Source organism: Quercus robur, chromosome 4, assembly GCF_932294415.1.
Source record: "Quercus robur chromosome 4, dhQueRobu3.1, whole genome shotgun sequence".
Classification (NCBI taxonomy): Eukaryota; Viridiplantae; Streptophyta; class Magnoliopsida; order Fagales; family Fagaceae; genus Quercus; species Quercus robur.
The window spans coordinates 74,707,001-74,722,561 of record NC_065537.1 but is presented as its reverse complement, the minus strand read 5'-3'; the positions used below and the strand labels follow the sequence as shown (position 1 = coordinate 74,722,561).

General features: G+C 32.8%; 1 protein-coding gene across 1 annotated transcript; it reads right to left on the bottom strand.

The window, feature by feature from the left end:
- Positions 1-4,214: 4,214 nt before the first annotated feature.
- Positions 4,215-15,335, bottom strand: LOC126723730 (probable inactive purple acid phosphatase 27). The gene is made up of 13 exons (XM_050427518.1): positions 14,793-15,335; positions 14,594-14,681; positions 9,752-10,018; positions 9,466-9,571; positions 9,138-9,252; positions 8,481-8,613; positions 7,896-8,083; positions 7,153-7,339; positions 6,975-7,042; positions 6,526-6,616; positions 6,254-6,445; positions 6,069-6,149; positions 4,215-4,584 (listed from the first exon to the last, which is right to left on the bottom strand). Exons 1-13 carry the CDS (start codon positions 15,137-15,139, stop codon positions 4,441-4,443), a joined length of 2,007 nt encoding a protein of 668 aa, XP_050283475.1. The 5' UTR covers positions 15,140-15,335; the 3' UTR covers positions 4,215-4,440.
- Positions 15,336-15,561: the final 226 nt, after the last annotated feature.

Below are 15,561 nucleotides of genomic sequence, written 5' to 3'. Positions count from 1 at the left end.
GGGTGCCTTATCAGAAAATTGGGATTCATCAGGAGTCATATGGTTACAACATGCAGTATCAAAAAACCAAGGTTGTTTACCTGAGGTGACAGAAAGGGCAGTGGAAGTGCGGGATAAAACCTGTTGAACAACTGCCTCAATATCAGCCGTAGTAAGTGAGGAAGCCAAAGATGGACCTGTAGGAACCGATGGATCTGAAAGACATACAGCAGCTGCCTGAGGAAGAGAAGCTTTATTCTGCTCTTGCACAAATTTCTGTAGCTTACGACAAACAGAGATGTCATGGCCTTTGGCACGGCAAAACTTGCAGTGAGCACCTTTGGAAGACTGAGAGGTGGGACGCCCGGAGTTTACTCGCGGAGGAGCAGTGAATGCAACAATGGGAGGCTGTGGTGAGGGTGTAGCCAAGACATGATCAGATGATGTCATGTGATAAGTGGGCCGACGATTCTCCTCAGAAATGAGCTCCTTTACTGCAGCATCAAGAGAAGGAGTAGGAGACCGACTAAGTAGAGAAGCCCTAGTAGGCTCAAAATCCTCACGTAAACCCATCATGAAGTGCATAAATCTACGGCGATCCCGATATTTGACAAAGAGCTCAATGTCCTTAGAACACACCAGTGGAGGATCTGCAGCAGAGAGTTGTTCCCACATAGTAGAAGTCTGAGAATAAAAATCAGAAATAGACTGACCTGTCTCTTGGCGCATTTGATAAAGTTTTGATTCAATGTGAAACTCCAAACTTGAATCATTAGTGCAGTTATAACGATCGGCCAAAAATTTCCAAGCAGCCTCAGCAGTTTCAAGACGAGGAAGAAGATTATGAATGGAGGGAATAGAGGTATTGATAAACCAAGATAAAATCTTACTCTGAATACTCTCCCATTCTTCTAGACGTTCTTCATAATCATCTGTTGTAACAGCAGTCTTGGAAGACTCTTCAGCAGCTGTGGCTTTGGACTTAGGGTTTGGTACTGGCTTAGGAATTGAACCAGTCACATATCTCCACAGTTTACGACCCTTGAGAAAGATGGTCATATTCTGAGACCATGCATGATAGCTAGTAGGACCATCCAACATAATGGTGATAGGACGTATGATATCTCGTTCACTTTGTTGAGCCATAATGAAGAAGATGATCAAAAAGTGATATTTAGATACCTCAAATGCAGAAACGGAGTCCAAAATCAGAATCTACGCGAAAAACTGAGCAAGACAGGTCCTGTTGAAAAATTTTGACTTGGTCAACGGTCAACGGTCAAAGTCAACGGTCAAAGTCAAAGTCAACGGTCAAGTCTGGTCCAGTCAACGGCTGACGTGGCAGGGTGACGTCACACTAGGGCTGACGTGGCAGTTCGCGAAACCGATCTGGCGCGTGGGGCGCGTGGATGAAGTCTGATCTGGCGCGTGGTGGCGCGTGAGAGAGAGGGACGGCGCGTGGCGGCGCGTGACGGCGCGTGGAGCGCGTGCTCGTGAGGCAGAAACTTCAGGCGGCGCGTGGGGGCGCGTGTGAAGTGTTTTCTGGCCGTTCTTGGTTGGGTTTTGCTCGGGATTGTCTGTTCTGTCACTCAATGCCTTTTCTTTGACAGTTGGATGAGCAGAACAATGAGATCCGAGATTTGCTGGGACTGTGGGCGTGACGGCGGTGACTCGCTTCTGACAGTGGCTACTGGATGAAGGCGAGGGCAGCGGAAGAACGCCGGAGATGTCCACAGGAACCAGGAAGTCAGAGGATTGGCTCTGATACCATGTTAAGAATATAAAGTGTGAAAAAGACTGAATAGTCTGTGTATTGATATGTATGAAACAATGTACAATAGAGAGCCTTATATAGGCTAGATATGTGTGCAGTACAAGTAAAAGGAGTAAACTACAAGTACAGTATATTGGGCTAAGCCCAATGGGCTAAACTAGTCTAAGCTATACACTAACAATATCCATCAAACTTGTTGAAATCTATTTGCAAACCAAACATCCATTTGTCAAATAAAACCAGTGGTATATGTTAATGCAATTATCAAATAACCGAAGTCCTGAAGTACAATAAAAAAATATTCAATTGTCTATACAATATATCGTAATAGATATTTTGTATTTAATTTTGTTGAGTTTCTGTTCCGCCATGTCACTGGCAACATGTGTTGTGTCACTAGCATATCGATTTATGTTATTTTAAATTTTTCGCAATTTAATTTGCCAATTTATAGTTGCACTTTATACACCTTTTCATCTCCATATTCTTTTATTCTTCTTCTTCCCCATAATTTTACAACCTACCACGTACTCTTACCCCACACTTCCACTTCGGTCTTAGATTACTGTTGTACTTTGTTCAGTCAAAACTTGGTTTTCATTCATACTTTTCTTTTTACAATATTGTGGGCATAAATAGCCACTATACATAATTGGAATGCTAAAGTTTAGGGCTACAAATCTCCAAGCCAGTAGAGCAAATCTCTAATCTAGGAAACATATATATTTACAATCAATCTACATACGGAAGTCTACCAACTTGGAATTATTTCTAGAATCTTCAACATGTTCAACCATTCTCTCTTTTTCGATTCTTTTTCTCCCTCATAATTTCACACCTTACTGTTACTCTTCCTCCATTAATCACTCTATCTTCTTTTCCATATAACTTTGCTATTTGTTGGGAAAATTTTAGAACCCAGTCATTGCCAAAATCCAATTTTAAAATTGAGTTGAATTTATTAACCAAGCTACCCTCAATTTGCTTTGTGTCTACATTTTCAATTGACTTCTACTTGAAATAGAATATCAAATCTCTTACACTCTAAACTCAATTTTCCTATGTTCATGGTTTTCTTCTAAACCAACTCAGATTTGGCTATTTTTGTGTAGAACCTGATTGTCTCTTACACTCTAATCAAGTAAAATATTAATCAAATTTGTTGAGATGTATTTGCAAACCCCAATTTGTCAAAGGACCAACGGTATATGTAAATCGGACAAAGCTTGGCTCTTAATTGGTTTGAAGTTATTTTTCCTAACACATTATGTGGTGATTTATAAGACTATCCATATGTATTATTTAAGTAAGTCGCATAACTCATTTAAAAAATAATGTGACTAAAACTACATGTAGGTTTTAAATATTTAGGATTAAATGTTTAGATTTCTAAATTTATGTATGTTGACATACCGAGATCAAAACATGTTTAGATTAGGTGTTAGACATTGCTCATGATGGTTCAAATCAAGATTCAAGAACATGTAAGCTGCCAAAAGAAGAGTTCAATTTCTGTGAAGCTCGACTGATCGAAAGATAGGTTTGACTGATCGAAAGATGGGTTCAACTGATCAAAAATCGTGCTTTGCAGATTTTAAATCAATCCCAAGCCCGCGAAAACGTTTAGGGTTTCAGTCCAACACTACAAGGTATAAAAGGAAAACCCTACTTACATTTTATAAGCTTTTGGAAGTCTTGTGAGTTACTTCTGTGAGATCTATGAGGTTTTCGTAACCTTTTATTTCTAAAAGCGTTTACAGGAATGAGATCTACAATCAAGAACTAGTGGAAACAAGTTGTTGTGTAAAGATCTACTATAGATGGTGATCTGAAACCTTTGAGTGGGATCTCAAAACCATAAACGGGGAGTTTGTGTTTAGCAAATCCAAGATAGAAGAGTCCATGGAGTTAGAGTTGTATATGGTTGTGTTAGTAAGTTCTACATGAGGTAACTTTAGATTTAGGGTTTAAATCTATTATAATGGATTTGTTTACTTTGAGGATAGCTAGGTTAAATCATCCCCATATTTTTACCTTGAAACGATTGGTTTCATTAGTTTTCTTGGGTCATCATTTACTGTCTTCTTTACCTTTCCACACTAAGCAATATGTTTGCATGTGTTTAACCTAGATCTCATAATTAACCTAAGTAAATATTTGGCTAATTCATTAGGTTAAACTAATTTGTTTTCAAGGGGTCTAAACAAACAAACACTACACATGATGTTTTCTTCAATCCACATCATAGGTTGGAACAATATAGCTCCAAACAATTTTGGAGCCAAAAGTACAAATTGAAATTATTCAACTTGTAAAGTCTCTTGCGTTTGAATCCGACATACGCCAAAAATCAATTAATATCTTAACCTGATGATAAAGAGTAATCATTATAGAATAAACATCATAAATTGAAATTATATTTATAAAAAATAAATAAATATAATTAACATTAAATTATGAATTATAAAACAACTATACCTTTTAATAATTTATTGGGTGCACAAAATTAAGGTGAGTGTGTGTGTGTGTTTTCTTTGATATTTTTATATACAATTTGACTTTATTATTATTATTTTCAAATCAAATACACATTAATTTGTGCCCCTAGTCTCTCTTTAACAAAATCCAAAAGAATTCGTATGAGAGATATTCTTTGAAGATCATCCTATAGATAGAAAGAAGAGGTACTATATGTCACTCTGTGTGTTGGGTTCATCCATTGGCATCCCGGCAAAGCGATTCATTATTTGTGAGACATCTACAAATTCAGAACTTTGCTTTTTAATTATGCGGAAGCTGTCCTCAATTTGCCTTGTGTTTGCATTTACAAACTGAAAAATCCAATGAAAGTGGTGAGACAACTTTTAGACATGCTCAAATAGATATACAAAGAAGCATAAAGTATGTGTCATCAGCAAACAAAGAAGCATAACGTATGTGTCATCAGCAAACAAAGAAAAATAATATATGTGTCATCAGTAAACAAAGGAACATAATATATGTTTGTGTTGTATACTACCATTCTACAGTTCCTAAGTTGTCATATATATGGTTCATAAATGGATTGGAAACTCTTACTATTAAAACATGTCAATTGTTGTGTTAATAAAATTGTGTTGATTCACATTAAATAGAAAACAATGCCTGTAAAAGCTTTTTTTTGGTTGATACATCGATAGTTGGAGAAGGAAAAATTTGAACTCTGAAAGATTCTATTGAAAACACCAAGAAGTGCCTATTAAGTTACAATGTTCTTGGCAAAGGAACATCTTAAATTCAATAGGATGGTGCTTTAGCTAGCTTGTCAATTTAACCTAATTATTCAAGCCAGTAGATCATTAGGGGGTTATGTGCAAAAATGTAAATTTCACCAATATAGATAGGAAGCTACATCGCTTTCTAAGTTCTAAGTTCTAACTTGAATAGAACTTAAATCCAAAAGTCCATATAAGAATCTTTAAAAATACCCCATTGATGATTTGCTTTTATTTAGTAGGCCACAGACCTTGGCTTGGGATGTCATTATAGTACTTTTGCAGTGAATGAATTTGTATCTGTCTATCTTTCAAATAATATTTTTTATGGAAAACCTTTATGCATATGTTGCAGCCCTTGCAGCAGGGAAGGATTATCATTCTAATACTTTTGGAATGAATGTTGTGCAAATTTGACCAGATTCATCATCCATGCCCTGATTAGTCTCTGAGTCGTCTCTCATACCAAACTAATAAATGAAAGTACATAATAATCTAACTTTTCTTAATTTTCTATGAGAGCATGTTGTAGTAGGCTCAAATTTGATATTGGGCCAGAGTTGTGGGCCTTATGGGCATAGTGAGACTAGAGTAGAGTAATTGGAATGGAGAGAAATCCATAAGGCCTTGAGCATCTAATTAGAGTCTGTTTGTCAAGATGAATAACAGGGGTAATTTTGGAATTTGCATTAGGTAAGGTTCTATTATATAAACACTTGTTGTAACTCTATTTAATTTCTCATATAGTAGATTATTAGCTGCTCACTTATGTGGATGTAGGCACGTTGCCAAACCACCTTGTTGATTCATCTCTTTTCTCTTCTTTAATCTTACTTAATCAGATTATTTCACAATAGAGCATTTCAAATTACATAACATTATGTTTGAGTTGATTATACTTGACAAATTCTTTGAAGAAAAAACCAAGTGTAGATAGGGAAGAACAAAAAAAAAAAAGGGAACTCCTAAGTGTGGAGACAGAAATATCTGATTTCCTTTTTGAATTAACCTCAATATATACATCTAGTCTGAGTTTGAATATTAAACTTGAGCAAACTAACCTCAAAATTTATCTCTTCCTTTGTTGCATGCCCTCTTACATAACCAAAGTTAGAAATTCTGCGTAAACTCCAACAGTCCACCTGCCCAAGAAACCAAAGAACATTTAATTTAAAAGCTCACCTTGCTACTACATACAAAGGCATACATATATACATAGTTGGGAAAGAGAGAGAGATCTACTTACATCATCAGTTTTGAACTTGTCCAAGGTGAAGCCAGCCATACCCATAACTGCATGCACTGGAGCACTGTAATTGCTGTTATCATATGTGCTGATGCCATTTTCATCCATTGTAGGCATGGCCTTGCATTCTTCTTGATAAACAGCACAAGTTCTCTCGTAATTATGAACATGGCCGAAGAAAGCCAAATCAACCTAATTTATAGTCCTAACACTATTAGATTAGTGAAACCAAAAACGGCTTAATAAGAATTCAAGAAGGCAAGGGAGCTTACCTTGTTGTCAAGTAGCAATGGTTCTACATCTTTAACAAAATTCTTATCCACACTAAAGACTCCGTCTGTTGAAGTATACATGGGTCTGTGCCTGCATCAGCAAATTTTATACTTATTTCTAGCAGAAAATTCAGTTTGCAATTGAAATTGGACAACTTTGTTTTCGGTTGCACTTTAATGATAGTTCACATATATGGAGGAATTTGTGAAATGAGACGAGCACACTGACAAGGAACAAATTCCTTTTCATTTCATGGTTAAAATAAATATTTCAAGTCTAAAGTTGTCTTTAGTACCATGCCATATAAAATGACATATGTACACTGTTAGAAATAAGAAATAAATATTTTACTCAAAATCCATTGACAAATAAGCTATGCACATAGAGTAGTGGCCTATTAAGGAAACATTTCATAAAACAAAAAGAAAAATAATTGATATCTACATACCCCATAAAAATTAACCAAGGAGTTTTTGATCGATCAACAGTAGCCATGTCCCTTTTCATCCATTCATACTGTGATAGTACATTATGCCAGTGGCACAAGTAAGAGATAAACAAACATTAAGTAATTAAATCCCAGCTGAATATGAAGAATGTGAATAGAAGTACTTGTTCCATCTAACCTGGTCAGAATTTTCCGACCAGTCATGCTCAGTTGAAATTATTGTGAAGTGAACACTTGCTTGCTCTATTGAATACCATGGCTTATCCTTTGCTGCAGTTGGCATTGGAAAATAAGTCTCATAAGGAACTCCACATTCTCCTCCTGAATCAGGAGTAATGTATACTGACCCTGACTCTTGATAATCCCTGCAACAACAACAGCGACAACCAATATTTAGTCCCAGAATGTTGGGATTGACTATAGATCCTTAATAGATAAGTCAGGATTAGCCACATGTAAATGGTGCATAATTCTTGGAAAAAAAATTCATGCATAATTTGTAGCAACTAATCCCCATATGGGGATTAACATAGGTTTTGTAATCATGCATGCCTAAAAGTGGCAACCAATTTGAAATTTAGACACTACTTGAAGCCAGTCTTAATTTTCAACCCAAGTACTAACCAGAAAATATTGAATGAAAAAGTTTTCCACTTAGTTTTGAAATAATTGGCATAAATTGTTCAACAATTAATTTGGTTGACTAATAAAATACATGTAAGGAAAATGCTATTTCTCCAGAATTTTTTGAGCATCATAAAGTGATGAAGAACATATATATGTGCTATAGTTTTTGAGCATTATAAGAGATGGTGAATTTTTCAAAATGTTCCAATAGTTTTAACAAGACCTTGTTCATGTATGCATGTATTTGCATCAACAACAGCAAATCATTTGAAGAGAATCAAAAAGAAAAGATACCTCTCATGGTTTCCAGTAGCAGTCATGTAAGAAACTTGGGAAGCAACTGGGCTTATAAGTTGAAGGAAAAAATCCCATTCTACTAAGAATCCAGTGGCATAACTAATGTCTCCAATATGGAAGATGGATTCAACATTTCCAGAGTCTACTTCATCAGTCAGAGCTCGAACCACTGAGAGGGCTCCTGGCTATATGTATCATAAAATTAATTAAAATTTATGACATCTTTGGTTCATTTTAGTGGTAACATTTTGTATATATTTCTTCAATTGAAATACTATGAATTTAAGAGTTTTAATTGATATTATTGTAGTGCTACTTGTATGCATCAATATTGAAGTAACAAGTAACAATGGTTGATGTATGAGAAACTCATAGTTAGAAAGATACTGGAAAATGAATTTCACTATAAAGAGGTGGGATCTTTTTGACAACAGGTGGATGTCCTTTCAAGTTTCAAGTATTATATTTCTTGTGCCCTAAACAAGGAAATAGCGAAAATTGAGGTGCCAAATAATCTCTTAATTCTTGCCTTTTGATGTACCAATACAGTACCATATAGATTATTCCTAATAAAATGCATACCTGAATGTAGTGTTCAATAGAAGCATCATGAGGAGCCTTTCCCATATCACCATATATAAGAAATTTAAGTTCATTTGATCCCCCTGCAGGTGGAGTCCGGAATTGGAATTGATCGCTCCAACCAACAGAATCACTTTGTAAGACCAAAAAAAAAAAAAAAAACTTAGTTATCAGGAACCATATATAATTCCCACCAATACCATTCTTGATTCATGGAATCATAATTTGAACACATTGATCAAACTTTTATATTGGTGCACACTTTTTATGTGTTATTTTAACTTAATTTCTTCATTTTTAATACCATGATACATAATTTTCAACAGCAATATGTGCTGTAACATGCAGCTCATTAATGACACTATTCACTGCACAATATAGTATAAGTCTAGTTAGTTTTTAAAAAGAGTTAAATTCAGTTAACTTCAGTTCAGTGTTAGGTGAGTTGTATGGATTAAAATTTGTTCATGTGTATCGTCTTCAACAGCTGTAAAATAAAGTATATAACTCTTTTGTTCCCTCAATGTTTTGCAAAAAGTTCATGTATGTCTTTTGTGCTTTAAACTAATTTGTTTATCATTTCGGGAGAGGGGAATATTTCACTTGAAAAAAGGCTGAAACAACAGCCAACAAAATTAAATGCTATTATTGCTATACCTTCCATATTTGTAGGAGTAGATGCTTGAAGGCTGAAGCCCTGTCATCACTGCGGAATGAATGAACCCCGGGTCATGCCACCCAAAGTCCTTGGCTGGACTTGGTACAAGTAAACCTATCCATTTCACAGTCACCGAGAAATTCTAAGTAGAAGATTGATAGCCATTATAGAAGAAGCATGTGAACAACCATGTGTTTTCAATAAATTCAAGCATGCAAAGGGTACTAAAAAATCCTTCACTTAATAATTTGAGCCAGAGAGAAGCACATTGTTACCATAAATAATTGATTATATATGTATTGAATGGAAATGGGATTAGTGACTCACTACACATATCATCTTGTGTAAATGTAGTAACTTCTGATGTCTGTTTTCTATTCTCATATTGTACTTGTTGAGGCTCCTTATCACCGCTAACCCATGTTAATCTCATCTGCACCACCATAACAATTTTCCAATTAATTTCTAAGTATACAAATTTTTTATTATATAAATTTATTTACTTCTTTTGGAAACATAGATGTATGGACCACAATAAACTTGTTTTGGTCTGCTCTATGTAACTGAAAATAGACAAGTGTTATAGCAATTTTTTTTTTTTTTTTTTGCTTACTGATGTTCCAGTTGAATCTATGCTTGAGAGATGTCCGTATAATGGTTGTTTTGGATTAGCAAACTTCACAGGATTTGACCTTGTCAAAATGCAAGGTGTATCGAATCCACCAGCAAAGAACACAAATTCAATTTCTGTTCTAATATTAATGACATGAAACTTCAATGAGCCACTGCAAGTGTTTAACACACATTTTCCATTGTCATATTCCTTGCATTCTTTCTTTGTGCATTTGAGATAGTCTTGATCAATGCCCAGGTACTGTGCCTGAAATTAAAAAGATAAAAGTAATCTTAGCATTCTCTTCTATTTTATTTTTAAGTTTGCAAACGAAATATTGACTCCTAGTTTCACTTAGAAGTGTGCTAGCTATAGTTGTTATTTATTTTCTTTGACAAGGGAAAAAGCTGCTAATATCTAATTGTCCCATATTGAAGAATTTGAAATTGTAAGTGAAAGAACTTTTTTTTTCAAAGAATTTTAACAAATGATGATTCATGATACCCCCATAAATCAGCATTCATAATGATGTCAACCAATTACCTACATTTTGAAATGAAAAACAAATACCATTAGTTATATGACCACCATTGTCATAATATGTGGTGAGGATCGAAACCCTGAACATCATCCTTGGAGAAGGTGACAACTGAACCAATGGATCATTGGCATTTGAGTTCAAAGGAAAATGACCACTTTCATTTTGTAATTTTGGCTCTAGCTTATTGACATGTTCCAAAGAGCTTACCTAAATGCATACTTTTCTTTTTTCCAATTATAATATCCGAGAGTTCTTAATTTTTTCTCCTTTCTACAAGAAATAATTACCACTTAAAATTTTTTTATATGACATAATTCTTTGAAATTTTATGAGTTAAGGACAAATATTATTTGATATGATTTTTCAGTAATATTACACCACTTTAAATAATTTTATTTTATTTTTTGAAAATCCTACAACTATATTACAAGTTTTTGTTATTCTTTACTTGCACATCATCATTAATGTTACATCTAATTTCATCAAAAAAATGTTACATCTAATTGATAAGGTTACCTAATCATGATTTTTTTTTTTTTTTTTTGAGAAATAATTACAACATACTGCTAACTTCGCAACTCGAACCCTTTCCCCCTTAGACCCCTAAGCACTTTGTGCATGAGGAAGTGCCAATTCAACTACAAAGTCTTTGGCTCCTGATCATGATTTTTTAAATATGAATAATTTTTTTTTTAAAATATTAATATAATAAAAGTTAATAAGTGACAACTTGATCATGATTTTATATAAATTGGGACATATCTAGGTACACCTAACCTAACGTAAATCTTCATTAATGTGGCATCACTCAATAATTATTATTGGATTAAAGGTTCTTGCTTTTGCCAAATGTCTTACAATTCAACTTATCAGTATATTTTTGTATTTCTAAAAATAGACATTCATGGTTCAAATCCCTTCAACCCTAATTATTGAATTATTATTAAAAAGAAAAATTGGTCTCGTTCTTTTTAATATGCATGCTTGTTAAAATTCATATTTATAAGATGTTATTTACTATTTTTTTTGTAAACTTATATTTCATGTATAATTTTAATGTAGAAAAAAAAAACTTAAAATTTAAATATTTTATCAATTTATTTTTTGATAATTTAATATTACTACGGTGGAGAGGAAATTTGAACTTTAGATGAAGGTGCCAACCAATTAGATAATTATAATTTTTATTTTTATAATGCAAGGAAAAAATCACCGATTTTTTCACTTGTTATGATTTCTAACTGGGATGAGTCAATAACCCAACAAGTACTGTAGAGATTTATCTTTTGGCCCTATATATAAAAGAAACGTTAAACATTAAAAGTCATAATTGGATAAAACCTCATTTATTATATATAAGTTAGCCGCCTACCTTCAGGTTTGATGAAAAATTGTATAGTTAGTGTACAAATTATAAGTTAGGTGCCTACCTTCATCTTTAATGATTTTTTTTTTTTTTTTAAATAGTAATACTTATTAGAATACACACAAAAATAGTAATATTAGTATTTTATACTGGATTTATTATATATTACATAACTGGGTCTAAAAAATTGTATTGTTATTTTTATTTTTATTTATTTTTTTAAAAATGTATTGTTAGTGTACAAATTGAGGCAGGCAAATAATAGCTTAAGTATGGTAACATTGAATTTTTTTTATTGAGTAAATAGTGGAGAAGGAGAGATAGAATTTGGACCACATAATGGGGTAACACATAAGATACCATTACTATTAAACTATCATTTTAATCTCGGCAACAATATAGTAATACTCAATGATGAAAGCAAATCTGGTTTGCATCCGGTCTAATTTTTAAAATCATGATTATTATTTGCTTTTTCATGTAAAAATTGGAAGAAAAGAACATGACTAGAAATGCCATCATTATTCATTACCAACAAGGAATAAACCATTGCAGAGATGGAATAATTCCTTACAAATAAATTTTTTTCTTTTTTTTTTTTTTTTTTTTTTGTTTTGTTCTCACAAATAATTAGGCATTAGACAATTTGAGGCCACTTCATTACCAGCCATTTTTCATATTGCGTGAACATTTTTGGCTTCTATTGATGACTGATAATTACGTTACAGATGTGGCTAATTGCTAGCTTTATATCAAATAAATTGAAAGGAAGTAAAAACAAAAAAGTGGCTAATTGCTAGGTGGGTAATACTTGCTAGTCTTACTTTCATTTGTTCACACTTCACACTCATACTTTTTTTTTTTTTTTGAGAAGATTCAGACTCAAACTTAATGAGATATAATTACAAAATTAATTTCATTGACATTTACTACCAAGCTAAAAAATAGATAGAGCTGGTCTTCCTCCCCTTCTTGGAATGTACTTATTTATTTAGTAAAATCTTGGAATGTACTTAGATTAACCCACTTTCATTTGTTTATGTTACTTAAAAATAAATGATGTATAAACACAGCTATACCTTATAAAAAATGATGCTTTGAAATAATTATAGATAAGTTAGAACATTTTAAATTAAAGTAAACAGACCTCAAATCTCATACTTCTTTCTTCTTCTTTTTATATATATATATATATATATATATATATATACAAGATAGAAATTCTATTTTAGAATAATCTAAGTGTATATATGTGTGAAACTTCTTCCTAGAAACTTGAACCTTGACTTTTGTCCTCTCACACTCCACAACAAGCATTTATACTTGTAGAGTGACCATCAAACTAAGGGTGCATGGTGGTAAATCTTATACTTAAACATATGTAAAATAACATTATTTTCCCTTTAACTATTGAGCCGATTGGTTTGCCCAACTAACAGGCAGGGACCATATATATAAATGCCACATGGTGGGGACCGTAGACTTCCAAAGTTTTTAAAATTTTCTACCAGAAAAAATAAGATTTTAAAATTTCCCAGAGTTGGATTTTCAAATTGCAAGAACAAGGTACTTTCTAGTGAAATATTATAATGGTCTTCCAAAATAAAAAATGTAAATTGAATATGGCCCTCCTAATATGATAATTTCAGTATTATATGTCGTTATTGTATTCCCAAAATATTATATAATTTTTCCATTTCTTTATAGTTAGTGATGGCAAAAGATAGACTATGCTTCAAAATGTTCTCTTCTTTGTTTTTCTTTTTCTTTTTTTTTCTTTTTTTTTGATGAAAAAATGTTCTCTCTTTTGAAATAGCTTACACGAAGGGATTATATTCCTATGCAAATGGGTTAGCTGAGAGATATTTAAAAAAAAAAAAAAAAAAATTGAAAACAAAGAGAGGAATATATGACAGTGAGAGCACCATTATTAATTACTGCATGCAGTTTTTATAAGTAGTAAATAACAAGTTAACAAGTAACATCACTCAAAGGGTTGTGAAACAATTCGAAGAAAAGTAACTAAGTAGGTCTAAAAATTGATTTTTTTTTTCTTGGATTGGTGTAAAAAATTGAGTTAAACACACATATATGATTATCATGACGCTAGCTCTAATACAAATAAATTAACCTTCAAATTAATGATACACGTATACACGTATACATATACGAATTAATTGAATCAAACTTTAAAGTAAAGTTCTATTCAATATTAAAATTAATTAAGATAGAGCATTGACCGGTGGAAAAATTAGCACCAAAGTATGTGACTAAGTGATAGTTCTTAATGTCTAAAGACTTTTAGTTTAATTGACATATCTTCATACACAAAATACTTAGGAATCTAAGGGGAGAAGGATTCGAACTGCAATGTTAACAACATATTGTAACTATCTCAAAAAACAAAACAAAAAAGTGATAACTCTTATTGTTGTCAATGTAGGAAATCTTGATCAAACTTTTATATTGGTGATATTTGAGAGGTTAGAGGCCGTTCATCTATCAATTATCATGTGGAAAAATAAAAAGCAAAGAATATATTCATTCCAAATATAAATGAAAAAGGATAACATGGAAAAAAAATTCCGGTTCCATGAGAAATATCTAAAACAATTACATGTAATTAAGTTACTAACAAACCTATGAAACCAAACAATGCCTCCTTTTATTTGGAAAAAAAAGAAAAAAGAAAAAAAAAAAAAGGAACCATATATCACTAATGTTGTTATATTTTACTACGAAAATCTATATATACTTATTTTCAGGAAAAAAAAAAAAGTTGGTCTTCCAGGTGGGAAATGCAAACCGAGAGGTGAAATATTTTTAAATAATTACAAAATTAATTACAACCATCAAACTATTTGAGCTTTTAATTGTAAGACATATGTTAGCAAACTATTTGAGGTCTCTCTATTCATTCTAATATTTTTCTTACCTTGATAGGATAATGGCACAGTAGTGGAAGTTTAGTCAGATCTCCGGTCTCTATATATAGAACTTCATTCAATGGACATTTTGAGATACTGCATATTCATTGGAAAAAAAAAATGAACACCAACCTTTAGTAGAGATAATTACAACACAAAGAAAGTATATAAAAAGTTAGAAAATGGGTTCTTATATGTTAATCTTACTCTGAATTAGAAGGAGAAATCATGGCAACCCAATCATGCTCATCAGGAACCAAAACTCCGCTAATTGTAACCGTGACATTCTCTTCGTCGGCAAGGTTGGAATTTGGAGTAACTTCTATTTGGAGATAAGGGTTTGGATCAGGACACTCGTTTAAGAGTCTTCTAGTTACTACCCGGAATTCCGATATAAATGTGTGATTTTGGTGTTCAATGGTAGAGTTGATAATTGAAGAATGCAACCTCCATGAAAAGCAAGGAGAAGAAGAAAGAAAGAAAATGAGTAAGCGGGCGAAGAAAAATTTGAAAACCCAAGAAGAGCTTGAAGTTTCCATAAGAGGAAAGTGCATATACACTTGATAGCTAGGTTAGAGAATTTCTGAGTTTCTGAAGCAGAAACAAGGTTTTTGATTCTCTAGTTTATACGAGTATGTTGTTATTTTGAGTTTTTTTAGAGATTTGATTGGTAAAGAAGATAAGAAAACTTTGTGAGAGCGTTGGAGGATATTAAGGTAGTACAAGAATGTGGGTAAGAGTTTGTATGTTTGGCCAAATGATTTACATGTGGGATTAGAGTTGCGTACATAAGATTGTCGATTCTATTGATTACTCTTGTCATTGTCATGTTTTTTGGCCTTAGTTTATTGACTTTTGCGTGTTTGAGTGTTTCACATTTTATTTATGAGTTCTACTTCTACATAAAACAAATGTATCGTATTTTTCACACTCTCTTATCTTCAATTCACTTGAGTCCACCGTGACTAATGAAAAG

Excerpts from the sequence above, each read along its gene's own strand:
- LOC126723730 (XM_050427518.1), bottom strand. The coding sequence starts at position 15,139 with ATGCACTTTCCTCTTATGGAAACTTCAAGCTCTTCTTGGGTTTTCAAA. Across the intron at positions 9,572-9,751 it reads TAGATTCAACTGGAACATCA|ATGAGATTAACATGGGTTAG; the intron begins GTAAGCAAAAAA and ends ATGGTGGTGCAG. Across the intron at positions 6,446-6,525 it reads CATTGCTACTTGACAACAAG|GTTGATTTGGCTTTCTTCGG; the intron begins GTAAGCTCCCTT and ends ACTATAAATTAG.